This window comes from Thamnophis elegans, chromosome 14 (genome assembly GCF_009769535.1).
Source record: "Thamnophis elegans isolate rThaEle1 chromosome 14, rThaEle1.pri, whole genome shotgun sequence".
Classification (NCBI taxonomy): domain Eukaryota; kingdom Metazoa; phylum Chordata; class Lepidosauria; order Squamata; family Colubridae; genus Thamnophis; species Thamnophis elegans.
In genome coordinates, this window is record NC_045554.1 from 7,485,178 (window position 1) to 7,512,918 (window position 27,741).

Consider the following 27,741-nt stretch of genomic DNA (forward strand, 5'->3'; position numbering starts at 1 on the left):
GAACGCCGACTTCTGCAGTTTTGGGATTCTTCATTTTTGCTTTGTATGGCAGCCCCGTGCCAAACATGGGTAATTTGCTAAAACGCTGGTCCCCTGTTCTCAAAGGATTACATCACCTAGCAATTTAAAGGGAAAACCTCTCCATACACTCCCTGGCAATCATAAATTAAAAAGCAGACGAAGGCAGATCATAGGAACCAGGCATCTCGGTTACATAAAATAGCCAGCTAAGGACTGCTTACAAAGATTAATATAAATGCCTCCTATCTTTAAGAGATGTTTTTAAAATGCGTTTTGAAGAAAAATGCATTGTTAATTAACTGATCTGTGCTGCAAACACAATCATTTATGCTGCTTAACACAATAACAGAAGAGGGGGAAGGTACGTAGAGGTCATGTAGTCCAACCCCCTGCCCAAGCAGGAAATCCTATACCAGACAAATCGTTTTCCAACCTCTTCTTAAAAGCCTCCAGTGATGGACCAACCACAACTTCCTGAGACAAGGTATTTGATTTAGTGTTCCAACAGTCAGGAAATTTCTCCTTGGTTCTAGGTTGGTTATCTTCTTAATTAAAATTAAAGGTAAAGGTTTCCATCGCATGTGCTAGTTGTTCCCAACTCTAGGGGGCAGTACCTATCTCTTGTTTCAAAGCCAAAGAGCCAGGGCTGTACGAAGACGTCTCCGTGATCAAGTGGCCGGCACGACTGAACGCCAAAGGCTCACGGAACGCTGTTCCCTTCCCACCAAAGGTGGCTCCTATTTTTCTACTTGCATTTTTACATGCTTCCAAACTGCCAGGTTGGCAGAAGCTGGGACAAGTCACGGGAGCTCACTCCGTTACGCGGCACTAGGGATTTGAACTGCCGACCTTTCTGATCGACAAGCTCAGCGTCTTAGCCACTGAGCCACGGCGTCCCCTTACCTATTACTCCTTGTCTGGCTTTAAGGTGCTTTGGAGAATAGCTTGACTCCCTCTTCTTTGTGGCAGCTCCTCTGATAGTGGAAAGCTGCTATTATATCTCCCCTAGTCTTTCTTTTCATTAAACTAAACTAAACATTTGGGATAGACAATACTTCGCAAGGGCTTTCCCAAATGTTAACATTTTCTCAATTGTGCTTTCTCGACTAGATGGTTTCAAAGCATGTACTTTAAAGACATCAAATAATTCTAGCTTATCCTTTTCCTAAAGCTAGTAAGTACTGCCTTTCTCTTTCGCCTTGCCAACCCAAACCATCGTCTTTCTTTCCTTTGCGAGCCCGCCAAATTTGGATTTAAAAGTTATTTTTTCCACCCCGCAATGATTAAGATAATATTTCACTGACCCAACATTAACATCAAAGTCAATCTTTAATGATGAACAGCTGCGTGGTGAGGAAACAACCTCAGGAGTTTTTTTTACCCAAAAAATGACTGCATTGTCGGGAAAATTTACCCTTTTCTTCTACAACCGAGTAAATCTTATCGTGGTGCCAAGGGACCTTTTAAAGGGAAAAGAGATCGAACCCTGAACATGAGGCAGTTGGGGGGCTTGGAGAACTACCTTTCCAGGGGTGTGATTGCCCAGTTCGACATCCATTTAAGTTCTTGACTGCAAAGGAAGCCGTAGTGTCAGCTCTGTAAAGTGCCTGAGTTCGGGGTGTTTACTCTGCAGCTTGATGTATTCCAACGTTTTGACCTAGAAAGCAAAAAAGCATCGTTGAGATTGTTATGCATCTCTGCCTCGGCCCTAAAGAGTGTTTTTAAGGTCCAGTGGTTTGGGCATGAAATTATTACCCAGCAGGGTGGATACAATTTGACGATTTTTTTTAAATCATTTTTTTTTTAAATTTAATCGGATTTTTAAATTTTAAATTGGAGTTTCATTTTTATCAAATTTATTTTAATAAAATGCTTTTGGAGTACAAATCTATCTAAAGGCACCGTATTTTTCAGAGTATAAGACACACCGGAGTATAAGACGCACCAAGGTTTTGGAGAGGCAAATAAAAAAAGGGGGGTTTGCACTCTGCAAACCTCCCAAAAACGGGCTCAGTTTTTGTTCTTTTTTCAAAAAAAAAGGGCATGGATAGCCCTTAGGAGGCTTATAGAATGCACTTGGGGGCTGGGGGGGGGGGGGAAACAGCCCATTTTCTACTCATTTCTGCCCTCCCCAGCCCCCAGGAGCACTTTGGAAGCCTCCTAAAGGCTATGCACGGCCATTTTGGTGAAGGGGGGAAGGTTTCGGGAGGGAAAAAAATGCTGTATTCAGTGTATAAGACGCACCCAGATTTTCAGCCTCTTTTTTTAGAGAAAAAGGTGCGTCTTACATTCTGAAAAATATGGTAGTTTTCTATTTAAGATACATTTATAATTTAGTTTATTCAGCATGAAACGGAGCTTAGTTATGAAGCACGAGGCTGTATATTCTGCAGTATTGGGACTGTCGGTGAGTCAACAGCGGGTCAGAGGAGGAGTCACTGCGGGACACAGATGACAGTTGCTCTTTAAAATGACGATTTAAATCGAATTGATTTAAATCAAGCCTTTTTACTAGTGATTTCAATCGACTTGATTTAACTCAAATCCACCCTGTTACCCAGAGGTTTTTTTTTTTTTCAACAGCAAAACCTGGCGGCTGGGCTAGCTGAAAAGCTACAACAGGAAAAGCTCATTGTGTCAAAATTAAGGGCTGTTTTATGAACTGAAATAGCACTGATATACCACTTCACTGTGATTTACACCCCTCTCTTGAGTGGTTTATAGAGTCAGCCTCTTGCCCCCAACAATCTGGATCCTCCTTTTACCCACCTTGGAAGGAAGGGAGAAGGAATCAACCTTGAGCCAGTCAGGATCAAACTCCTGGCAATGGGGCAGAGTCAGCCTGCAATGCTGCATTCTAACCACTGCGCACCATGGAAGAGGGAGGGAGGCAGGCAGGAAGGAAAAGGATGGAAGGTGGAATCAACCTTGAGCCAGTCAGGATCGAACTCCTGACAGCGGGCAGAGTCAGCCTGCAATACTGCATTCTGACCACTGTGCCACCATGGCGCCTTCCTCGTCAGCATCCCCTGGGGCCTTATGTGGCGGTGGGGACTCCGTCTCTCCTTACCGTGGTTTTGGTGTCCGCAAAGCCATGTTTCTGAGCCAGGTTCCACAGGTTGACGGCCAACTGGTTGAGTTTGTTGTTCCGCAGGTCGGCGTGAGCCAAGAGGCTATTGAAGAAGCAGAGGGCGAGGTGACTTTGGCGCTTTAGAGTCTGCCGATAATAAGAAAAGGATCGGTTAGTGGGGCGGCTAAGCAACACAGGTAGTCCTTGACTTACAACCATTCACTGAGTGAGCAACGCTCCAGCGGCACTGAAGAAAGTGACAAATGACTGGTCCTCACACTTAGGACTGTAGCAACATCCTCACAGTCATCACAGAATCACAATCAATGTGATTCAGGCATTTTGCAACCTGCCATGCATTTATAAAGTTGCAGCATCCCAGATTCGCTGTTTGCAACATTCCCAGGCGGCTTCCAATAAGTAACGTCAATAGAGGAATTTAATCAGAATAGAGCTGGAAGGGACCTTGGAGGCCTTCTAGTCCAGCCCCCTGCTCAAGCAGGAGATCCTATGCCATTTCAGACAAGTCACTGCCCATTCTCTTCTTAAAAACTTCCAGTGGTGAAGCACCTATAACTTTTGGAAGCAAGTTGTTCCACTAGTTCATTGTCCTCACTGTTAGGAAGTTTCTCCTTAATCCTAGGTTGCTTCTCTCCTTGATTATTTTCCATCCATTGTTTCTTGTCTTGCTTTTCTGGGGCTTTGGAAAATAAATTCATCCCCCCTCTTTGGGGCAGCCTCTCAAATACTGGAATACTGCTATCATATTAAGCCGGATTCGCTTAATGACCACATGATTCACTTAACAAATGTGGTGATTCGCTCAGCAACCATGGCAAAAGTTGTCAAATCAGGCGTGCCTTGCCAAGCAATGGAAATTCTGGGCTCAGCTGTGGTCATAACTCGAGGGCTCTCTGTAGGCAGAATGGTGCAAATCACTGGAAGAGACCGAAGACCCATTCAATATCCATTTGAATATATCCTGGCCAACTAAGGCTAGCACTGCAGGGAAGGTGGGAGTTTCATTCACAACGATCACACCCCTGGTTTTAAAGAGGTTCACCACAATCGCCATGAAAGACGTCACCCTCGTCTCTTTTGGCTACAGTTATTTCACCAACCAAACCAATCACTGCAAGAGTAAATCAGGTGTAGGTTTAATACAGGGGTGAAATCCAGCAGGTTCTGGAGAACTGGGAGTGGAAATTTTGAGTAGTACAGAGAAGCGGTAGAAAAAAAACCTTTTTTTTCCTCTTCAAAATCCTCCTGCGTCTTATACTCCGGTGTGTCTTATACTCCGAAAAATACAGTAAGCACCCTATGGGCGGGATCCAGCCCCCGGGCCTTATGTTTGACACCCCCGTTGTAGGTCACCTAGTGTCCAAAAGGTAAGAGAAGTCAAAGTGTAAAACCACGGAGAAGGGATCGGTCGGTCGTCTGGTCTTGCAATGATGCTCGCTAAATTTTGGGGAAATGCCGCGACAAACTCAACCGAGCACCCGCATGGAAGGCTGAGCCCTCTTTCTGAACTCTCCCTTTTTCAAGAAATGTGTTTCCCTGAACAAAGCTTGCAAAGAAAGCCGGGAAGTCCTCAGCCGAGAGTTAACAGCCGTCTCCTCAAGCCCCGACATCAGTCGACAAAAACCTACCGTATTTTTCGGTGTATAAGACGCACCTTTCTCCCTCAAAAAAGAGGCTGAAAATCTGGGTGCGTCTTATGTACTGAATACAGCATTTTTGCCTCCCGAAACCCTGCCCCCTTTCACCAAAATGGTCATGCATAGCCTTTAGGAGGCTTCCAAAGTGCTCCTGGGGGCAGAGCGTCGTAAAGACTATGCATGCAATATTTTTGACAAAATACGGGCCATTTGTTGCTCGTTTTTTGGGGGGGGGGCACTCTGCAAGCCTCCTAAAGGCTATTTATGCCTTTTAGGGGTTGGGGGGAATGGGCTGTTTTGGGGAGGTTTGCAGAATGCAAAAACTTTTTTTTTAATTTGCCTCTTCAAAACCTTGGTGCGTCTTATATTCCGGTGCGTCTTATACTCTGAAAAATATGGTATTTCTTGGAGAGAGGAGTTGGTGAGATGATCACGGTTGACTTGCCCCATCAATTAATGTGTTTCATACTTCAGTGGAACTCTCTTAACACTCAGCCAGCCTTAACCTTCGCCCAGGGGAGTGAGTTATAACTACAGAAGCAGAGAGGGGAAAACAAATGCTGCCAAAATGCAGGCAGCTAGATTGCTGCCATGTGCTCTCCATGGGGCTGCCATTGGAGGCCTTTTGGAAGTTAAGAGCTGGTCCAGATGGCAGCAGTGAAAGTGCAGGAAATCCTTGACTTATGGCCGCAACTGAGCCCAAATTTTCCATTGTTAAAAGAGACCACTGTTAAGTTAGTTTTGCCCCATTTTACGACCCTTTCTGGCCACAGTTGTTAAGTGAATCGCTGCTGGTGCTAAGTTAGTAACGCGGTTGTTAAGTGAATCTGGCTTCCCTGTTGACTTTGCTTGTCAGAAGTTCGCCAAAGAGGATCCCCTGACTCTGGGACACTGCGACCGTCATAAATACGAGTCAGTTGCTGAGTGGCTGAATTTTGATCATGTGACCATGGGGATGCTACAGCGGTTTTAAGCATGAAAAACGGCCATAAGTCACTTTTTTTCAGCACCGTTATAAGGTCAAACAGTCACTAAATGAATGGTTGTAAGTCAAGGACTAGCTGTAATTATGGGTACACCTTCATAAGGTCATATCCAACCAATACTATGGAATCTGCGTTGTTTCCCATATAGTTTCTGAGTGGATTTCTCAAAATTCAGAAATCTGTACAAGCTTGGGGGGGGGGGGTGTTCAAAAGCACAATGACTATATATGTATACTTTTTTGTTCTATTTTTTTTAAAAAAGGAGGAGAATACATATTAAAATTAAATATGTATACTGAAAAGGAATTATAAATACCATCAACATAAAATGGAGCTCGCTCAGAAGTTGAAATACACCAAGTAAATGAGACGAGGAGTGGGAAGTAGAGGAGAGAGGTTAAGGGAAGAAGAGAGGGAGGGGAGAGAGGGCAAGGGGGGGGAGAGGAGGAAATGAGGAGTGAGAAGTAGAGGAGAGAGGTAAGGGAAGGAGAGAGGGAGAGGAGAGGAGAGAGGGGGGAAGAGGAGGAGAGAAAGAAGGAGGGGAGAGAGGAGAAGGAGAGAGGAAGGGGAAGTAGAGAAGGGAAGGATGACAGAGGGAAGAAAGGAGGTAGGGAGGAGGAGGAGAGAGGGAGAAGAAAGTGATGGATAAGGTACAAATATGGTGTATGGAGAGCAGAAGACCCAAATAATTGTTTTTTGGGAGTTGATGATAAGATGAATTGATGTAAACATTTAATAATACAATACGATGTTGGCTACGTAATAGTATACATATGATTATATGTTATGAAAATAAAAAAATAAAAAAAAGCTTTATAAAAAGAAAAGAAATAGATCACCCATTTATGCCAGCTTCCCCAACCCTGGCCAACCTCTACATGTGTAGACATCAATTCCCAGAATTCTCATCAATGATCATGCCGGGCAGTGGGATTCTGGGGTGTGAAATCTACCTAACTGGACGTTGCCATGGATGGGAAATGTTGCCTTATACAGGGGTGAGAGAAACACTGTGAATCCTTTATAACTCTCTCTGAATCCTGTAGTTCAGAGACCTTTACAACTTGGTTTAATCAAGTTTTGCGGAGAAGAGATTCGGACTAAAATCAGGGTTCCGTGTCGGGCTAGTGAGACAAAAGCAGGAGATAAAAAGGTTATTTTTCAGTACGAAGCGCCAAACGTTCATACTCACCTCGTCTTTCCCAAGATTCTTCAAATGCTCCAAGATTTGGCTTATCACCGTTTCACACAATCTGCTCGTTTCTGCCAAAAATTTAGTGTCTCCACCGTACAAGGTATCGTTAGATTCAACTGGGGGGAAAATATTAAATATGGAAAGGGAGGTCAATAAGAATTTAGAAGGCTAACCATAGAAAAAATAATAACAACTTGAAATAAACATGGCAAATAAGAATTTAGAAGACTAACCATATCTAATATTTTTTTAAAAAAATTAAGTAAGCCTAATAATTGAGGGACGCGGTGGCTCAGTGGCTAAGATGCTGAGCTTATTGATCAGAAAGGTCGGCAGTTTGGCGGTTCGAATCCCTAGTGCCGCTTAACAGAGTGAGCTCCTGTTACTTGTCCCAGCTTCTGCCAACTTCGCAGTTTGAAAGCACGTAAAAAATGCAAGTAGGAAAATAGGAACCACCTGTCAGGCCTGCAGTCATCTTTGCTTTTGGATTTTTGGCCTGCCACACTTTCTATTATTCTACTATGCATTTTCTATTGTGGGAAAATGGGAGGGGGATTGTAGGAGTGAGGAGTTATGTAGCCATAACAAAATTCTTTCTAGAAAGCCAAGGTCATCCTTTGTCTTTGAACCTCTGCACCTGACCGGAACTAGATGGGTGGCAGTGGAAGATTGGACCATGTGATGGACTTGTGGGTGTGGGGGCAAGCTCTTGAACTTTCAACTGGGTGGGGAAAACCGGGAAGCTTTCAACTGGGTGGGGAAAACCGGGTTTTCCTAGATGTGCCCGCGTGGCTCTCTTCATAAATTGGAACTTTGAGGAATCCTTTGCCTCGGATTCTAATTTAATTTTGAATGCTATTTGGAACCCTGGAGTACCACCTTTGGTGGGAAGGTAACAGCATTCTGTCCGCCTTTGGTGTTTAAGTCATGCCGGCCACATGACCATGGAGAGGTCTTCAGACAGCGCTGGCTCTTCGGCTTTGAAATGGAGATGAGCACCGCCCCCTAGAGTCAGGAATGACTAGCACATATGTGCAAGAGGAACTTTTGCTTTAATAATTGAGGAACCTTCTGCTGTCATCTCCCTGCTTTGCCTTCCTTCTCACCTTTGTCTATGTGATAGAGGTAGGTCTCCTGACTCATTGCAGAAAGAAGATGCACCACATTGGTGTAAATTTTGACTTTGTCGTCGCTGTTATCTTCCCAAGTGTAATCCTGGATAACGTTGAGCAGCCCTCGTACGAGGAACAGCACACCTTGTTCAGGATGGTCCTAGGGAACAAAGGCAGGTGAGATATTACCACCTATTAAGGGACTGATCTCTTTACCTAAGCACTAATATCTTAAAAAGGATTTATGTCAGAGGATTGAAGACTCGGCCTTGTAATGCAACATAGAGGGAGATGGGGATAAGCCACGTTAGTCAGTTGAGTCATTGTCTGAATGGATGTACAATTGCTCTCTTGAACGTCTTCCAGTAATAGCACATAACTCTTCCAAGGACATTCCAAGTGGGGTATCTTGGGGGCTGAGTTTCGTTGTTTCCTGCAGATGTTTCATGACCCAATTAGATAACATCATCAGTGTTAGAAGGGATTGAAGTTTGCGGAGAGGAAGAGGAGGAGGAGGAGGAGGAGGAGGACTAACGTGGGGTCCTTGGTGCCCCCTGAGCTTGCTTGTTTTCTTGCAGATGTTTCCTTATCTAACTAAGTAACATCATTGGTGCATTGATGATGTTACCTAGGTCGATTGAGTACCCCAGTTGGGTATTGAAACATCTGCAAGAAAACAAGCAAGCTCAGAGAGCACCCAGGACCCCACAGTCCTGCTCCACCTCCTCCTCCTCCTCATCCCCTTCTCCTTCCTCCACTCTCAAACCCGACTCCCTTGAAGCACTGATGATGTTATGTAGTCGGGTATTGAAACATCTGCAAGAAAACAACCAAGCTCAGAGAGCACCAAGGACTCCACAGTTCAACCCTGAGCTACAAATATTCTATTCTACCGATGATATTCCAAGGATTTTTTTAACACAGTCCAACTTATCCATCGCCTTCCCTTTGTATTTATTTCAGTCTTGCCAAGTATATATATTTTTTCAAGTCTATCATCCGCCTAAACCCCATGCTACAACTTTTTTTTTCGCTTTCTGATCATTCATTACTCCAAAAGCGTCATTGGCCTTTAACACGGTCTGAAGCGGTCTGAAGCAGAACAACTCACAGTCAACGTTTTAGAGGGCCGAAAATATTAGAAAAGCAGCCAGTTTCGTGTAATGGTTAAGCACCTCTTTGCATTTGAAGAACTGTATTCACTTTTCTTTTTAACTTCTCAGAGAACGGGAGCAAGAGAGAGAGGGGGGGAAATTTGAATTTGCTTCATCTTTATTTGGCTGCTGATTCATGGCTGCTATAGGGGAGCGATTTCAGGGGTGGCCTTCAAAAATTTCGGCAATGGGTTCTCTGCCTGGTTGCTGGGTGGGCCTAGTCAATGGCCGGTGCGTGTGTGTGTGCACGTGTGTGTTTTCTCCTTTCCCAGGCTCCAGAGGCTTTCCTTGAGCGTGACCCGACAAATGCGCGCCCGACAACAGCATGCTGACAAAACCGTGGCGATAAAACCGCGACGTCGACAGCGCGCCGACGAATGAGCGCAGAAGCGCGCTGACAAAAGAGCGCCGACAGAAGCGCCATTACGGTTAAGGTAAGGGTTAGGGTTAGGTTTAGGGTTAGGATTAGGTTCAGGGGGTTAGGTTTAGGGTTAGGTTAGGGTTACCTTTAGGGTTACCTTTAGGGTTAGGTTTAGAGCGCGCTTCTGTCGGCGCGCTGTTGTGGGCACGCTTCTGTGCTCATTCGTTGGCGCAATTTCGAACTTGCGCTTTTCTCCCCACGGTTTTGTCGGCGCGCTTTTGTCGAGCGCGCATTTGTCGGTGAACCTTCCTTGAGCCTATGGTAGGGCGAAAACTGCCTCCCCAGGTTCTGGAGGCCCTCCGGAGGCCCATTTTTCCCTGTCCCCAAGCCTCCGTGCGGGCCCTGCACTTACCTCCCATCCAAAACGGGCCACGTGGAGACTCCTGGGAGGGGCGGGGTGGGGTAGGAGGGGCCAGGCAGGGGTGGGATTTGGAGGTTCTCTGAATCGGGCACAACACTTCGAGATCGAACTCATAGCAGCCTACCCGAGCGATTTGATTTGAAAGCCGTCTGCTTCTTCCTTCTTTCTCCCACGCATTCAGCTAGAAAGCCCTGTCTTGTCTGAGCATCTGGGCCAACCTGCAGCTGGCAATTACTAATGGGCGCTACCAGCCTCCTTATCTTCTCCACTTACTGGAACGATTAACAAAGTTGAAAAGAAGTTGCAGAGGAATTCCAGGAGGTAGGCTTCCGAAGGCCGCAGCTTCCCGTCTATGCTGATCATCTTGGGTACCTCGGGAACCAGGCTGATTGCCGCTCTGAAAAAGGCGTCCGCTATAAAGAGATCACAGTTGAGGGAAGGGCAAGGGATATTTCATTAGCAGATTGAACTTAGGCTGATCGATGTGTCTGTTATTTAAAATGGATTACAATCAAAATAGCAATAGCACTTAGACTTATATACCGCTTCACAGTGCTTTTACAGCCCTCTCTAAGTTTAGAGTCAGCATATTTCCCCCAACAATATGGGTTCTCATTTTACCCACCTTGGAAGGTTGGAAAGCCGAATCAACCTTGAGCTAATCAGGATCAAACTGCTGGCAGTGGGCAGTTAGCCTGCAATACTGCATTCTAACCACTGTGCCACCAGGGCTTCTAATAGCAATAGCATTTAGACTTATATACCGCTTCGCAGTGCTTTACAGCCCTCTCTAAGCAGTTTACAGAGCCAGCCTCTATTTCTATCTTAAATTTCAACCGCTCATTTCCCAGAACACAGGGCTTTATTGTCTTCCTAAAGATTCTTAAGGCAAAAGTCACAGAATGTATGAATTTCAAGCCTTATCTTCAGTTTAGTCTGGTTTTAAAAACATGCAAAAATATCTAGCGTCTAGACTATAATCACATCAGGGGACAAGTTTAATTTTACCGCCTGGGTTTAAAAAAAAAAATCCTATCTGCACAACATTGTTAAGTATCTAATTCCATAAAGAAGAATATTTTGGGCTTCTAAAATTATACATCTCCCTTATCTTTTTTTAAGTGCAGCTTTCATCAACTCACTTATCCCACAACAGAGTTCACTTTAGGTGAAAAAAATAACAATTAGGGACCAACAATTGTGTACATCAGAGTTAATAACTTGCATGAAAGAGCTTAGTGTTTGTGTTATTGCTAAAGTCAAACAACGCAATTAGCATTTTGAAGGCAGACGTCTTGACTCAAGTGGCTGCAAGCAAAAGTATGTAATTAAGATCATCACTTCATCCCGGGATAATTTCATTTTTTTACATAAACCACAGAGCCTGTTTAGATCCAAAAGTGATGGAAACTGTGGTAGGGCGTCGGTTGAGGACAAGCCTGGATCAAACCGTGATTGTCCACAAGGGAGGCCAAGGCCAGCTGCAGGCCAACTGAACCAAAAAGGGTTCGGATCAAATTTGGTGAAATAGAAGGAGGGGAAGAAGGAGACGTGATTTTTTCTGAGGATCTTTTGTTTTTTTACTCAGATATGCAGAATGTTCAATTTGAGAGCTCTAATATTACAAAAAGATGAAAAGGATCCTTTGTTCCTTTCTTCAGGATACAGATAGTCCTCAACTTACCAATCATTCATTTAGCAACTGTTTGAAGTTATGATGGCACAGAAAAAAGTGACTTATGGCCTCCCACACTTACGACCACCAACAGCATCTTCATGGTCACATAATCATGATTTATGTAAGTGTTTTTTCCACCCAAATATGGAAAGGAGCTGCTTCCCTTTCAAGCAGCCCAGGTTTGAATCCCAGAAGGGTATGGCTAGTTGACGAGACCTAAATAGCTTGAAATAGATGTATGCTAGTCTCCCTTTATTTCTTTTGTCAATAAAATATAAATTTAACACAGAAATAGTTTGTCGTAAAAGCGACTGCCTGCAAAGGTGCCTGGATTGGGGTTGAAAGGGGAAAAGGGGACGCAGGAGCCTCCCTCCCATATTTGGGTAGGCCACGTTGCCGATAGAAAAAAAAAACACTTAATCTCTCCCCTGGTACAGCTAACAAAGCGAGAAGAATCTATAGCTTAGAGGTTAATACATCTACCTAATATGCGAGCAGCCCAAGTTCAAATCCCAGAAGGGTATGGCTAGCTGATGAGAGGTAATTAGCTTGAAATAGAGCTCTACTAGTCTCCCTTTTATTTCTTTGTCAGTAAATATAAATTTAACATGATTTATGTACTTGGCAACTGGCCAATGGTGATCGCCATTTGTGACTTCCCCTAACCGTCTTGCAACAAGCAAAGTCAATAGAGGAAACTCTGTTTACTTAATGACACTGTGATTCACTTAATGACTATGATGGTTTCCTTGATGACCATGACAAAAAGGTTGTAAAATTGGGTGCGATTCACTTAACAACCTCTTTGTTTACCAACAGAAGTGCTGGCCCCAATTCCGAATTCCCTTTCCGAAGAGCATCTATTTTTTCCCCAAAACTAATCCTTATTGTCTTTAGAATTATTTTGAATAAAATAGACTGTAGCAAATAAATAATAGGAAATGAATATAAGATGATTCAAATGTATATAAAGGTTGTTATATTTATGGTTTATGGTTTATTAAACTTGTATGCCGCCCTATTCCCAGAGGGACTCAGGGCGGCTAACAAAGCAAGGGGAAGGGAACAATACAAGAACAACCAAGACGAGAAACAAATTACAAAAAATAGATTTAAAAAACTCACAACAGTCGCAACAATTTGAGTGGGGCTGGGAACTCATCAGCCCCAGGCCTGCCGGAACAGCCAGGTCTTAATGGCTTTGCGGAAAGCCTGAAGGGTGGTGAGGGTCTGAATCTCCACGGGGAGGTCGTTCCAGAGGGCCGGAGCAGCCACAGAGAAGGCTCTCCTCCAAGTAGTCGACAGTCGACATTGGCCGGCAGATGGAATTCGGAGGAGGCCTAGTCTGTGGGATCTAATAGGTCTTTGGGAGGTAATTTAAAATGAAGAGAAAAGATATATGAAATAAAATATGTGTATGTATGTATGTATGTATGTATGTATGTATGTATGTATGTATGTATGTATGTAGTTATAGTTGTATAAGATTTACATGTACAGATAAAGGAATCCCAACAGATACACTATATTGCCAAAAGTGTTCCCTCGCCCATCCAAATAATCTGAATCAGGTGTTCCAATCATTTCCATGGCCACAGGTGCATAAAATCAAATACCTGGGCATGCAGACTGTTTTTATAAACAATTGTGAAGGAATGGGTCACTCTCAGGAGCTCAGTGAATTCCAGCATGGAACTGTGATAGGATGCCACCTGTGCAACAAATCCAGTTGTGACATTTCCTCACTCCTAAATATTCCACAGTCAACTGTCAGCTGTATTATAAGAACGTGGAAGTGTTTGGGAACTGTGACCCGTCAAAACCGCGCTCGACTAAGCCGCGCCCGATTAAACTGCGTCGCTGACGTCATCAACAGGGCGACAACAGCCAGTGCGGAGAAAGAAGGGCGCTTTAAATAGCGCTTTGAAAGCAAGCCGATTCAACTTAAGGTAAGGGTTAGGTTTAGGGTTAGCTTTAGGGTTAGCTTTAGGGTTAGGTTAAGGGTTAGGGTTAGGTTTAGGGTTAGGTTAAGGATTAGGGTTAGGTTAAGGGTTAGGATTAGGTTTAGGGTTAGGTTATGGGTTAGGTTTAGGGTTAGGTTTAGGGTTAGGTTTAGGATTAGGTTTAGGGGGGTTAGGTTTAGGTTTAGGGGTTAATTTTAGGTTTAGGGTTTACAGCGTGCTTCTGTCTCTGCGCTGTTGTCGCCCTGTTGATGACATCAGCTACACGGTTTAGTCGGACGCGGTTTAGTTGAGCGCGGTTTTGTGGTGGAACCTTTGGGAACGACAGCAACTTAGCCATGAAGTGGTAAGCCATGTAACCTCATCCAACATCAGTGTGTGACCTCACAAATGCGCTTCTGGAAGAATGGTCAAAAATCCCCATCAACACACTCCTGAACCTTGTGGACAGCCTTCCCAGAAGAATTGAAACTGTTATAGCTGCCAAGGGTGGACCAATGTCATATTGAACCCTATGGATTAGGAACGGGATGTCACTTACAGTAAGTTCATATGCGAGTAAAGGCAGGGGAGCGAATACTTTTGACAATATAGCGTATGTAAAAGAAGTGTAATGTGTTGCAAAGATGTTATGTTTGCGTAAACAAAAAAAAAGTAAAAAGGAAAAAAAAGAATTATTTTTAGTCCTCCCAACCTCCTGCAAAGAAGACAGCAAGTGAAGCTGCGGAGGAAACAAACGCACCCACGGATTATCAGGGCGGGAACGACAACAACAACAACAATGAAGCCATCACAGCTGGCGAGTGCTGAAAAAGTGACTTCATGCCGGCTTGTTTACCCATAAATACAACATGTCCCTCCCTGACTGAAGCTATTGTTTTTAAAAATGCGCCTGGATGGTACAGTCAGCATTACTTTAAACCCCTCCGTTCTCATGATGCCTGCCAAATGGCACCTGAACAAAAGGAAGCCACAGCTTTGCAGGAAAGGGCTTAGTCAGTGTCCCACATCAGCTTGTTTGTCTTTACAGCTGGAATTTTCTCGCAAAGTGTGCTATGCTGACAACATTTGTCACTGGCCTGAATAGGGCAGGATCCAATTCTCCTTTGCAGAGGCCAGGAACCGTCTAAATTGTGCACAATAATCCTGGGGCCTTGCAGCTTTCTCCCTCTCTGTCCATCCCTCATCACAACACAACCCTGAATCTAATAGAGAGAACTAATCTTTTTTTTTTTTAATTGAACTGAAATCTTTTATTTTTCTTCCAAGGATTCCAACCCACCGGTTTCTACAGAAAACAAACAAACCCTGCTTTGTCCATTCTTTGAATCTCTCCCTTTCAGACAAGATAAAAGGAATAATTATTACCTTTTGGGTTGTTTCCTATAATATTTGCAGGTTTATTATTCCCTCTCCCCCGGTTTTGCAGCTTTCCCCCCCCCCCCCACAAAAGAATCGGTGGGGGAGAGAAACAAGATAGGCTGCTACAAAGAAAGATGCTTTTTGCACTGCTTCTGAATGGACAACGGCATGAGAAAATTTAGAGGGGGTTGAGAAAAGAAAGTGTTTTAATTAGGGAAATGCCGATTTCTCTCTCCTCTTTATCTGTCTGCAAGGGACATGGTGTCTTGTGGTTTTGTTTTTAACATCTTGTCCAAAACGCAGTCCTATTTTTTTCCTTCTCTTAGTTTCCCACTATTTTCATTTTTTTGTTTTTTACAGTCTGCTAAAATAATACAAATGTTCAAACTGTAAAATGCAGTCACATTTAATCATTTGTTCAGCTGCATTCACAGAATAGAATAGAATAGAATAGAATAGAATAGAATAACAGAGTTGGAAGGGATCTTAGAGGTCTTCTAGTCCAACCCCGCCTAGGCAGGAAATCCTATACTAAAAAAATATAAAAGGCACAACCCTTATATCTTTGTGACTGGCTCATTTTATTTCGGAGATGTTCCCTGCTGCGTATGATTTAATAGTCCTTGACTTGCAATCACAATTGGGACCAGAATTTCTGCCCCTAAGGAAGACAGTTGTTATGCGAGTCTTGCAGTTGTTAAGCAAATCCGATTTCCCCTACTGACTTTGCTTGTCGGAAACCAGTTGGGAAGGCCGCAAACACATGATCCTGGGACAACACAACCATTGTAAAAAGATGCCAGTTGCCAAGCATTCAAATTTTGATCAGGTTGTTAGGAATATAATCTAACGGTTGGGTTGGCAATATATAAACCATGTAACAATGCTGTACCTGTTTCTTTAAAGCATACTGTAAAATGTGATTGGTTGCTGTTTTCCTCAATCGGCCATAAGAGGGAGCCAGTACGACTGTTAGCTCTCTCTCTGTTTGTTAGATGCTCGGCTGTTCTGATCTGAGTGCCATGAGCTATTGTAAGTTTTGCAACTGCTAGTAAACTTTGAGTACCGAACTGATTATATGATACTGGACTATGTTATTTGGATTATCCCTTAACTGAAAGACGTTGATGACTGACTGTCTTATCCGTGTATGACTTGGACTGTTTGATGGACTCTGATACCTCTATTTCCACGAAAGTAAAAGCCTATTTAAACTGCAGTGTCTCTGTATGCTGGTTTGTGTGTTCTCCAACACAACTCTCACAACGCTTCGCTGAACGCACTCGCTCTCCCAACGGGGAGCTTACCTAACATGCACTAACAGAGATGCTACAATGGTCGTAAGTGTGAGGACCAGCTGTAAGTCACTTTTTTCAGTGCCATTGTAACTTCAAATGGTCGCTAAAAGAATCATTGTTAAGTTGAGGACTACTTGTATAGTAGAATTGCTTCCCCCCCCCCCCCAATACTCTCTGTAAAATGTCTCTCTTCTGCCAAGGATTATTTCTCTACCAAAGGCAACCGAATAATGGGAAGACAGTCAACTCCCTTCTCAAGCTCTTTACAGGGGAAGATTTAGAAACCTGAGCAAGTCCCTTTGGTTTTGCCTCTCTAGGCTCTGAAATCAACAACAATAACCACAACAACACCACCTTAGGAAATTTGTGCGGCTCATCGCTCTGCAGATTTTACCTTGTGAAAGGCACTGATTCGCCAGAGCAACTTGTCCAGAATGCAGGTATAAATTGAGACGGATAAAAATGCCAGTCAGTGATGGGATCGTTATGAAGCAGAAGGCAACACAAGCCTAAAATTAGAAAAGGACAGTTTCTGTAAATCGGCCACAACCAGGTTTCTGAGATTCAGACTTCAATATTTAATGTTAACCCTATTAACAATATTTTTAAAATATATTTTATTCATTAGGTTTATGGGCCACCTATCTTACTCTGCAAAACCATTCTTTTATTTTGCCTATAATGCAATATAAACAACATAGTCTTATATTTAATGTGATAAATGTACGAGCCAAATAAGAAACCTGTTGATGAAGTTTCCGCAGGTCTTTTAAATGGTGGATTCAGTCACTGGAGGGGAATTAAATCAGACTGAGATCTTTTCGCTAACAAGGAATCATCAAGCCAAGATTTAGGGCTAGTTCGCAACCACCAATTGTTTCATGTCTGCACTTACCCTGACAAATGCCGCAGTTTTTCTGGAATGATTCCCTTTCATTACTTTTCTTGTTTCCATCGCCAGCTGATTCACGCTCTGTTTTGGAAGATAAGATTACCGATGTGAACAAGTCTTCATCCAGCCTCTTACGGACTTGGTAGTTTCTTGATTGCCCAAACACTTCCATATAAACAGAGAGCAAACCCCACTCCCTTCTAGCACTGATGATGTAACCTAGTTGGGTAATGAAATGTCTGTAGAAAACAATCAAGCTCAGAGAACACCAAGGATTTCCCATTTCCACCTCGTTGAGCTACAAATATCCCTTATCAATACCAAGAGCACTTCATGGGATAAAGTAGAGGTTCCCCTTAAACATATGTGCTAATTGTTCCCAACCCTAGGGGGCGCTGCTCATCTCTGTTTTAAAGCCAAAGAGCCAGCACTGTCCGAAGACATCTCCGTGGTCATATGGCCGGCATGACTCAATGCCAAAGGTGCACGGAACACTGTTACCTTCCCACCAAAGGTGGTTCCTATTTTTCTACTTGCATTTTTTAGGTGCTTTCAAACTGCTAGGTTGGCAGAAGCTGGGACAAGGAACGGGAGCTCACTCCATTACGCAGCACTAGGGATTTGAACCGTCGAACTGCCGACCTTTCTAATCGACAAGCTCAGCATCTGAGCCACCGCATGCGTCCCTTACTTCATGGGCTAGAAATAGCTTTATTAGATTCAGGAGTGAAGGAACAAAAAAACTCCAAAAATATGCTATGACACCCTTCCTTCCTTCCTTCCTGCACAGTGGTTAGAATGCAATATTGCAGGCTAATTCTGCTGACTGCCAGCAGTTCAATCCTGACCGGCTCAAGGTTGACTCAGCCTTCCATCTTTCTGAGTTCAGTAAAACGAGGAGCCGGATTGTTGGGGGCAATGGGCTGACTTTTTAAACCGCTTAAAGAGGGCTGTCAAGCACTGTGAAGTGGTATATAAGTGTTAGGAATATAATTCTAACAGTTTGGGTTGGCAATATATAAATCATGTAACAATGTTGTACCTGTTTCTTTAAAGCATACTGTAAAATGTGATTGGTTGTTGTTTTCCTCAATCGGCCATAAGAGGGAGCCAGAATGACTGCTAGCTCTCTGTTTGTTAGATGCTGGGCTGATCTGGTCTGAGTGTTTTGGAAGCTGCCTGTTAGAAAGTGCCGTGAGCTATTGTAAGTTTTGCAACTGATAGCAAACTTTGAGTACCGAACTGAATATATGACACTGGACTATGTTATTTAGATTATCCCTTAACTGAAAGACGTTGATGACTGACTGTCTTATCCGTGTATGACTTGGACTGTTTGATGGACTCTGATACCTCTATTTCCATGAAAGTAAAAGCCTATTTAAACTGCTGTGTCTCTGTATGCTGGTTTGTGTGTTCTCCAACACAACTCTCACAACGCTTCTCTGAACGTACTCGCTTACTTAACACTATGTCTAAGGTCTATTGCTATTCATAGCAACCACCTTGCAACGTCGGATCTAACACAGTGTCCAAATCTTCCTTCGCTCCTGTTCAAACCTTGAGGCAGCTGACCTTGCAGGGCTGAGAGGAATGTCAGCAGTGATAATACACAAAAACCACAAGGAGCAAGAAGAGAGCGGCGCCGCTCATATGCCCATCAAATGATGCTTACGTGGATGAGCTGGACCAACACAGGTTCCAAGTTGCAAAACATGGATCTGGCTTCCACGTAAAAATTCAGTTGCTGCTCAAAATCACGGCCAAACGATACCTGGGATTAAAGAGATTTTACAGGGGGAGGTGTGACCACTGTGTCCGCTTACCCGTTCTTTCCATTCTTATTGGCAGCGGGGTCTCGAGGGAAAGAGGTGCAAGGAAGTGCTGCTATCTACCTCCCTGCCAATAAAGGGAAATGCTTTTTCTTCCTAGTTTCATTTAGAAATTAGGATTCCCCGCCCCCTTTTTCACACTCCAAGGGAGAATTCACCTTTGATATCTGCAAGCCGAAATGGACCTCCCCCTCCCCCCCCCCGATTGTTCCTGTTCCACAGCAAGATGAAGTTGCGAGGGTTGAATTCTGCCAGTCTAAAGATGGGAAAGGTTGTGTCCTGCAAACTCCCCTCCCCTGTCGTTCCTCTTTTGTTTCCTCTGGGAGGGGCCATTCACCGTCCACCTGTGGCCTTACTCCCAAGTCGACCCCTGTTCTTTAGCTGTTCCCTTTGTCTGGCAATGCTGCGCATGTGCACACTGGTAACAGGCTCCAGCTGTTCATCTGCCTCACTGATGTCTGACTCTGAAGGCAGCTGATAACTGTCAGATGGCCCTGGCCTCCTCTCTGCCTCTGACACAGAGCCCTCGACAGAGCCTTCCCCAGACCCCAACAAAGGTGAATTTAAAGACCTACAGGGTCCATCATAACCACCAGAACTTTCTCCACAAAATGAGCCCAAATAAAGATTTGAAAGGCAGTACAACAAAACAGGAGATCCAGTTTGGCATCATGGTGGCGCAGTGGTAAGAGTGCAGTACTGCAGGCTACTTCTGCTGACTGCCGGCTGCCTGTAATTTGGCAGTTTTAATCTCACAAAACTGAAGGTGGATTGAGCCTTCCATCCTTCCGAGGTGGGTAAAATGAGGACCCAGATTGTTGGGCTCAATAGGCTGACTCTGTAAACTGCTTAGAGAGGGCTGTAAAAGCACTGGGAAGCAGCATATAAGCCCAAGTGCTATTGCTAGGGTGAAGGCACCAGGCTAGCAACTGGAAGACTGTGAGTTCTAGTCCTGACAGCAGGGTGGCCTTGGGCCAGTCACTTTCTCTTAACCCTCAGAAGGAGGCAGTGGCAAACCACTTCCAAAATGTCGCCAAAAAAACACTGATCTAGGAGATCGCTAAGACTCAAAGTCACCTCCCCACCCCCAGTAACAGATTTCCTCACCATTCTTACAAATCCATTGATCAAAGATGCCAGCGTCCGCTTTTCATCTTCCAGAGTCAGCGCTCTAAAAAAGACCATTTCAAAAGCGTCAGTTGTTCAAAAACACAATGTTTGTGGTAATTCTTTATGGTTCTACCGATAGTTCATGACAAGCCCCCAGATTGTCAGATCCGAAGTGTGGAAAACCTATGGTAAGTCACTTTGTTCCAGGGCTGTCGTAACGTCAAATGGTCACTGAACAAAAGGTTGTAAGTTGAGGACAGGCTGTATTAGCACTTGTTCAGTGTCAGAAGTACCAAATGTGTGTTCTCAAGAAAGCCAGCATTTGCTTATTACAATGTAAAGAGGAAAGGCTGGAATCTGAGCAAAAACTGGGGAGAAGCTTTTGAACTGTGAATAATCCTAAAGTACTATTTCAAACGACAGATGGCTCAAGGAAACTGTCTTATTATTGCACATGTTGTAAGTTACAACAAAAACCTTAATAGACTCAACATTGGGTTTATAGTTACGGGCATGGAAATACTGAACATTTGTTTCTGCAGATTGGGAGACGTTCATGCAAACAATAAGAGATTTTTGCCTTTGTTTAAATTCAAATTCCTGGAGTTAAGGAAGGGAAGAGAGTGGGGAAACCTGCATTTTGTTTCCAGTATTGGCACAAAGAAAAAAAACTCCCAGGAAGATTGACTCTACATCCTGGGCAAAGTTCAGATGTGATAATATGCAACAGGTTTAGCAAACAAAGGTCAATCCCCTCATCTCTGTGACAGCCCATCTGCATATGTGGGACTGGTTGGGATAGATGGCAGGGGTGACACCGAAATATAATTGTATCATATTTTATCAATATCTTAAATTATTGTATTCTATTCCAATTTCATTTTGGACTGTATTTTATTCCAATGTCATTTTAAATCCTATTTTATTCCAATTCCATTTTAAATTGTATTGTATCCAACTCCATTTTGCTTTTATCAAGTTTTAGGAAGAGAGTAGAGTAGAGTAGAATACAATACAATACAATACAAATACAATACCAATAATATAAATAAATAATATAAATAATATAAATATAAATATAAATATAAATATAAATATAAATATAAATATAAATATAATATAAATATAAATATAAATATAAATATAAATATAAATATAAATATAAATATAAATATAAATATAAATATAAATATAAATATAAATATAAATATAAATATAAATATAAATATAAATATAAATATAAATAATATAAATAATATAAATATAAATATAAACATAAATAATATAAATAATATAAATAATATAAATAATATAATAATATAATAATAAAAATAATATAAATACAAATACAAATAATACAAATATAAATATAAATACAAATACAATACGCAATAGAATGGAATAGAATAGAATTCTTTATTGGCCAAGTGTGATTGGATACACAAGGAATTTGTCTTTGGTGCAGATGCTCTCAGTGTACATAAAAGAAGAGACATTTGTCACAAATCATAATAATTTATTTCTGGAACTTTGCACTTTGATATGGCCCAAGGGCTAATCAATCAATCAATAAAATAAAGATAACTCTGAAAATAAATATAAGTCTGTGACAGCCATTCGAGGCCTAAAAGACCTAATGGCCAAGAATGATCAAGTCCTGGAATTCAGAAAAGGACTAAATTTTCTGGATGCCTGCGAGCCATTAGGGCCACTCTGGGATAAAGCTCCCACCTGTCCGGTTGGCTTCACATCAAGCACCATGGGCTGAATCCTGCCCAACAAAGCAGACGTTATCAAAGTGGAAAAACTGGCTGACCCTAACAGAGACAGAAGGCAGGACTGAAGCTTCTGTGTTCCTGGCACCCAATTGCTACTAAACAGGAGATCGGTTTTCTGCAGAAAAGAGCGATAAAAATAGTATCCTAACAAGGGAAGAATTCATTTCAGGAGAGAAAGATTTGTTTTCAGTTATCTATCAGCCAGTTTCTTAAAGGGCCTTGCATCAATTCTGCCTTAGGAAGCTGGGTTTTTTCCTTTGTTTCTTTCTTTCTTCCAACAAAGCTTTTCTTAAATTGAAAGCGCGTCTCTCAAAAATGTGTCACTTGCTTTTTACCCTTTTTCAGAGCTCTTGAAATGTCCCTCGCCCGCTCTCGCTCTCGGTTAGTTAAGCTGCAAAGTCATTTGCCAGAACTTTCCTTCAACGGGGATTTAAAACAACACATTCCCCTGCTAAAGGTTTCTGTTTTCTTTTTTTTCCCATCCCCTGGACAAATGGCAGCCTTATTAAGGACAGTTTTGAAAAGAATTGAGAGCTTGGAAAAGGACTGCCCCTTCTGCTCCTTCCTTAGGTTACCCTGGAACTTTGAAGAGATCTGTTCTGAGCTGGGCTTCCTTAGAAAGCAAGTAGTAAAGTCTTGGTCCGGGCAAAATCCCTTTTATTTACATGACTGTGAATTCCTTTCATTCACAGTGCGCAAGGCTTAATAAACAGTCTTTCAGAGGAATGTTTATCAACATGAACCTTATCTCGCTTGGAGAGCTGCCAGGTAACTAGTTTCCAAACGCAGGGCAAGGCAAAACTTGGCATAGAGTCTCTTATAGTCACAAACAGAACTTTCCACTCTTGAAACGACCAAAGGAATGAATTGTTTCCTGCAAAAGCCCCCTCCCCATTCGCTCCTCTTTTGTTTCACATGGGGGGGGGCAATCACCTCTAAGGTGTGGCTTTACTCCCGAGTCGACCCTTCTTTCTTAGTTGTTCTTGTCTTCTGACAACTCTGTGCATGCACACACTGGGAACAGGCTCCAGCTGTTCCTCTGCCTCACTGCTGTCTAGTTCCCTCTCTGCCTCCAACGCAGACCCCTCGTCTGAGCTTTCCTCAGCCCCCAGGACTGGCCCACGTTCCTCCTCAACCTCCTCACTGTCCGACTCTGCTGCCAGCTCTGCTGGCTGCCGGCGGGTCACAACAAGATCATCAAGTCCACCCTTGTGGGAGGAAAAATGGAAGGGAAAGGAAAATAACTTACTTTACCGAATCGTGCATTGTTTTGCATACATGCAGCAAGGCATTGAGAATGACGGGATCCTTGGTGGGTTCCTGTTGGTGCCTAGGAGGAAAGCACACAATTTCAAAAAAAATGAGAAACCTCTGTGCTGAAGAATAAATGAAAATGGTAGCTTCTTGTGTAATGCATTTTCAAATAAATTCAGAACGGCCAGAGAAAGTGGGAAATTAAACACTTCTAAATACAAGAAATAAAAGAATAGATCTTTCAAGAGTCCTGATTAGAGATGGATCTTTACAGGTGTCCGATAGGGAGGGAGGTGGGGGAGCGTTTAAAGACAACTCTTGAAGGAATACAATAGCAGGGTTGGAAGAGACCTTGGAGGTCTTCCAGTGCAACCCCCTGCCTAGGCAGGAAACCCTATACCGTTTCAGACAAATGGCTATCCAACATCTTCTTAAAGACGTCCAGTGTTGGGACAGTCACAACCTCTGGAGGCAACTTCTGTTCCACTGATTAATTGTTCTCACTGTCAAGAAATGTCTCCTTAGTTCTAGGTTGTTTCTCTCCTTGATTAGTTTCCACCCATTGCTTCTTGTCCTGCCCTCAGGTGCTTTGGAGAATAGCTTGACTCCCTCTTCTTTGTGGCAACCCCTGAGATATTGGAAGACTGCTATCATGTCTCCCCTCGTCCTTCTTTTCATTAAACTAAACATACCCAGTTCCTGCAACCGTTCTTCCTATGTTTTGGCCTCCAGTCCCCTAATCCTCTTGATTGCTCTTCTCTGCATTCTTTCTAGAGTCTCCACATCTTTTCTACATCGTGGCGACCAAAACTGAATGCAGTATTCCAAGTGTGGCCTTATTGCATTTGACAGCATACGAGTAGCAGCAAACTTGTCCCTGGCAGTGCAGGCCTTTTGGGAAGGGAAGGGAAGGGAGATAGAAAAAGGGAAGGGAAGGAAGGGTGAAGAAAGGGAGTGGGGAGGAGCTCAGTGACCTGAGCTTTGTGGCACTATGCAAAAGTGACTGACCAAGAAAAAGAGATTGAATTACTAGTAAGGATTGTGGGGGTCTTTGGTACTCTCTGAGCTTGGTTGTTTCCTCGCAGACGTTTCCTTACCAAACTAGGTAACATCATCAGGACTAGGAAGGGAGTAGGGTTTCCTCTCATTTTATATATGCTACTGATTTGCCCTGTCAGCATTGGTGGGAATGTTCTTGGTGGTTCCTTGATTAGGCTGTTGTTCACTACGGTATTAGCTTGTTTGTCTGAGTTGGTGGTTTCTTGATTTGGGGATATTGTTTGCATTTTGATCGTTGGTCTAGTGTTAATCCTGCTCGTGTCAGGGTGTCAACTGCTGGTGAAGACACGTTCAGGTCCTTTTCGTTTCCTCTGTGGCTCTTTGTTTATCTCTTTTTGATGTCGTAGCTGTTGTTTATGTGATGAAACCAGTAGTAGTGTTAGAAAGGAAGCCTTGTGTTTTGCCAAGCAAATCCTGCCCAAGAGATCGGGGTGGGGGGAGAGTTTGAGAAAAAAGAAGCCTCTTTTTTTTTGTCCTTCTTTCTGAACAACAACAACAACTTCGGCTTCAGCCGCAATAATACACGGGGAAACAATAAATACAAATTCAAGATAATCCACTTCAAGCTCGACTGCAGAAAATACGACTTCAGCAACAGAGGGGTCAACGCCTGGAATGCTCTACCTGACTCTGTTGTTACATCCTCAAACCCCCCACAGCTTCAACCTTAAACTGCCTACTGTGGGCCTCACCCCATTCCTAAGAGGTCCGTAAAGGGGGCGTGCATAAGTGCACTAGCGTGCCTTCCGTCCCTGTCCTACTGTCCCCCTTTATTTGTACTCGTTCCCCTTGTTCGTGTCCATGTTCATAGTTAGACCTGTTATCTTGTACATGTTTGCCAAATTAAATAAGCAAAATAAATAAATAAACAAACTGGAATATCAGGAAGTTCTCAGTATCTTCATTCAACTTTATGAGGCACAATTCCACCCAAGGGTGCATTTTTGAGTTTCTGCCAGAAGGATGCTTCAGTGCCCTATCCAAATGCTCCCAATTTAAAAAAAAAATGTTTTGAAGAAGATAATCTAATTTTGCTCCTGATGCCACAAGCATTCCTTGGGAAAAGGGAGATAGCTCAAGGTCATCACGAAGGGGCCTCTGCCTACCAGCACGGAGCAGTGTTTTTATTTGAAATTAAAAGGTAGCTCCTAAGATATCCATCACCCCTGAAACGCTGCATCATTGCATAAAATCACAAGATTCTTCCGAAGCAGAATGACAAAGTTTAAAAAGGAAAAAAAGGGAAAAAAAACTTGCTAATCAACATCTTGATGAAGATTTAGTTGTCATAAAAAAAACAACAACACACACACAGAAAGGAAACAAACATCTGAAAAGGCCATTCAGAATTGAAAAGGAAGGTATTTTGATGAATCTCATTTCAATTTCAACAATGCTGAGCGTTCTCTTTTCACAATGCAGCTAGTTAGCACGCCACTCCAGGATTTTTTTTTTCTCTCTCTCTCTCAAAATCACAGTTGTCATCAGCAAAGAAGAGCAACATATGGCAAAAAAGCCGTTTCTGCCTTTCCAAGCCGCTGCGCGGGGGAGGGATGGGGAGGGGACGACATGCCTATAAACAGAAGCTCCACATTCTGTGGAATCAAAGCATTGCTTCCAAATATTTGGCTAAAACAGAGCCATTATATCTATGTAGTTCTAAAGGTAAAGGTTCCCCTCGCACATAGGTGCTAGTCGTTCCCGACTCTAGGGGGTGGTGCTCATCTCCGTTTCAAAGCCGAAGAGTCAGCGCTGTCCGAAGACCTCTCCGTGGTCAAGTGACCAGCATGACTCAACACCAAAGGCGCATGGAACGCTGTTCCCTTCCCACCAAAGGTGGTCCCTATTTTTCTACTTGCATTTTTTACATGCTTTCAAACTGCTAGGTTGACAGAAGCTGGGACAAGTCACGGGAGCTCACTCCGTTACGCAGCGCTAGGGATTCGAACCACTCAACTGCCAACCTTTCTGATCGACAAGCTCAGCAGCTTAGCCACTGAGCCACTGCGTCTATGGTAGTCTATGTAGCTGTACGGATATATTAAAAAAAGGAGGATTTGCAGGCAAAGATTTCCTTCCTGTCCCCTCTTTCCATTTTACCTCTTCAAACCACGTCCTTGCATCTGTTCTTTTCTCGTTTTCCTTTTTCCAAGGGCTCATTTTTTGTGGGCACTTACTACCAGAGCAGGCTATTGCTTTCATCATATGCAATTTAATTCTCCTTTGAGACAGCAAACAGAAGCCCACGAATCCCTTTATTTAATCAGACGTCAGGTCTGCTGAACAGATAACTATGCAGTGGTTTAAGAGCTGGCGTAGAAACTCTGAGGCTGTGAGTTCTAGTCCCACCTTAGGCATGAGAGCTGGCTGAGTGACTTTAAGCCAACCATCACGTGACAGTGAGTATTAGTCCTGCCTTAGGCATGAAAGCCAGTGGGTGACTTTGCATCAATCCCCAGGAGACAGTGAGTTCTAGTCCCGCCTTAGGCATCAAAGCCAGCTTTGGCCAATCTCTTCCTTTCTCTCAGCCAAATCCACCACAGAGGGTTGTTGTAGGGAAAAAAGAGGACGGAGGGAGGCGTATATTCAGAGGTGGGATTCAGCCAGTTCACATCGGTTCAGGCGAACTGCTTGTTACAAGGACCGGCTGGCCCCGCCCACCCCTCTCCTCCCAGGAGTCTCCATGTGGCCCTTTTATTATGCCAGGTAAGTGCAGGGCCCGCACAAAGGCTCTCACAGGGCGAAAAATGGGCCTCCCAGAAGTCTGGAAACAGTCCCTTTTCCGCCTTCGGAGCCGGGGAGAAGCCGCTTTCGCCCTCCCGGGACGCTCAGAGAAAGCCTACAGAGACTGGGGAGGGTGAAAACGCACCCCCCCCCAATAATGCAGGAGGACAAGAAGGTCACACCCATCATAGCCACACCCACCCAGCAATCGGGCAGAGAACCTGTTGCTAACATTTTTCAATCCCACCCCTGCATATATTTACATGTAGGGTCACTGCCGAGTTACTTATAAAATAATAAAGGCAGAATAAAAAATTTAACAAGTAAATAAAGAAATTGACCCAAGCCTTTTTAATAGGAACACTGGTATCATCCAACAATGTAGCCCCCTACACAAATGCTTCTTGCATTCTGGAATGCACAATTCCACCCTAACCGTCCACAGCTGGCTTGTTTTCTATTTTACTGTCTATCTGACTATCCATCTGTCTATCCAGAAGATAGGCTTAAGATACAGAAGGATCTTGACAAATTTGAACATTGGGCACTATCTAATAAGATGAAATTTAATGGTGAAAAGAGTAAGGTTCTACATTTAGGCAAGAAAAACTAAATGCATAGGTACAGTGTAGGTGGTACCTTGCTCAATAGTAGCAACTGTGAGAGGGATCTTGGAGTCCTAGTGGACAACCATTTAAATAGGAGCCAGCTGTGTGCAGCAGCTGCCAAAAAAAGCCAACACAGTTCTAGGCTGCATAAACAGAAGGATAGAGTCAAGATCACGTGAAGGGTTAATACCACTTTATAATGCCTTG

At 43.4% G+C, this 27,741-nt stretch overlaps 1 protein-coding gene across 2 annotated transcripts in view; it reads right to left on the reverse strand.

The window, feature by feature from the left end:
• Window positions 1–27,741, reverse strand: part of VPS35L (VPS35 endosomal protein sorting factor like) — a 68,080-nt gene that overhangs the window by 8,725 nt on the left and 31,614 nt on the right. The window contains exons 22-31 of one of the 2 annotated variants that reach the window (XM_032230612.1): window positions 23,139–23,219; window positions 20,109–20,172; window positions 18,845–18,943; window positions 17,173–17,250; window positions 16,672–16,786; window positions 10,252–10,391; window positions 8,037–8,202; window positions 6,928–7,046; window positions 3,092–3,238; window positions 1,544–1,678 (exon numbers count right to left, since the gene is read on the reverse strand). In XM_032230612.1, coding sequence (XP_032086503.1) covers window positions 1,580–1,678; window positions 3,092–3,238; window positions 6,928–7,046; window positions 8,037–8,202; window positions 10,252–10,391; window positions 16,672–16,786; window positions 17,173–17,250; window positions 18,845–18,943; window positions 20,109–20,172; window positions 23,139–23,219 — 1,108 coding nt within the window. In that variant the 3' untranslated portion in view covers window positions 1,544–1,579. Of the gene's footprint in view, window positions 1–1,331; window positions 1,679–3,091; window positions 3,239–6,927; window positions 7,047–8,036; window positions 8,203–10,251; window positions 10,392–16,671; window positions 16,787–17,172; window positions 17,251–18,844; window positions 18,944–20,108; window positions 20,173–23,138; window positions 23,220–27,741 lie in introns of those variants that run through there. The other variant, XM_032230611.1, reaches the window with a different exon arrangement.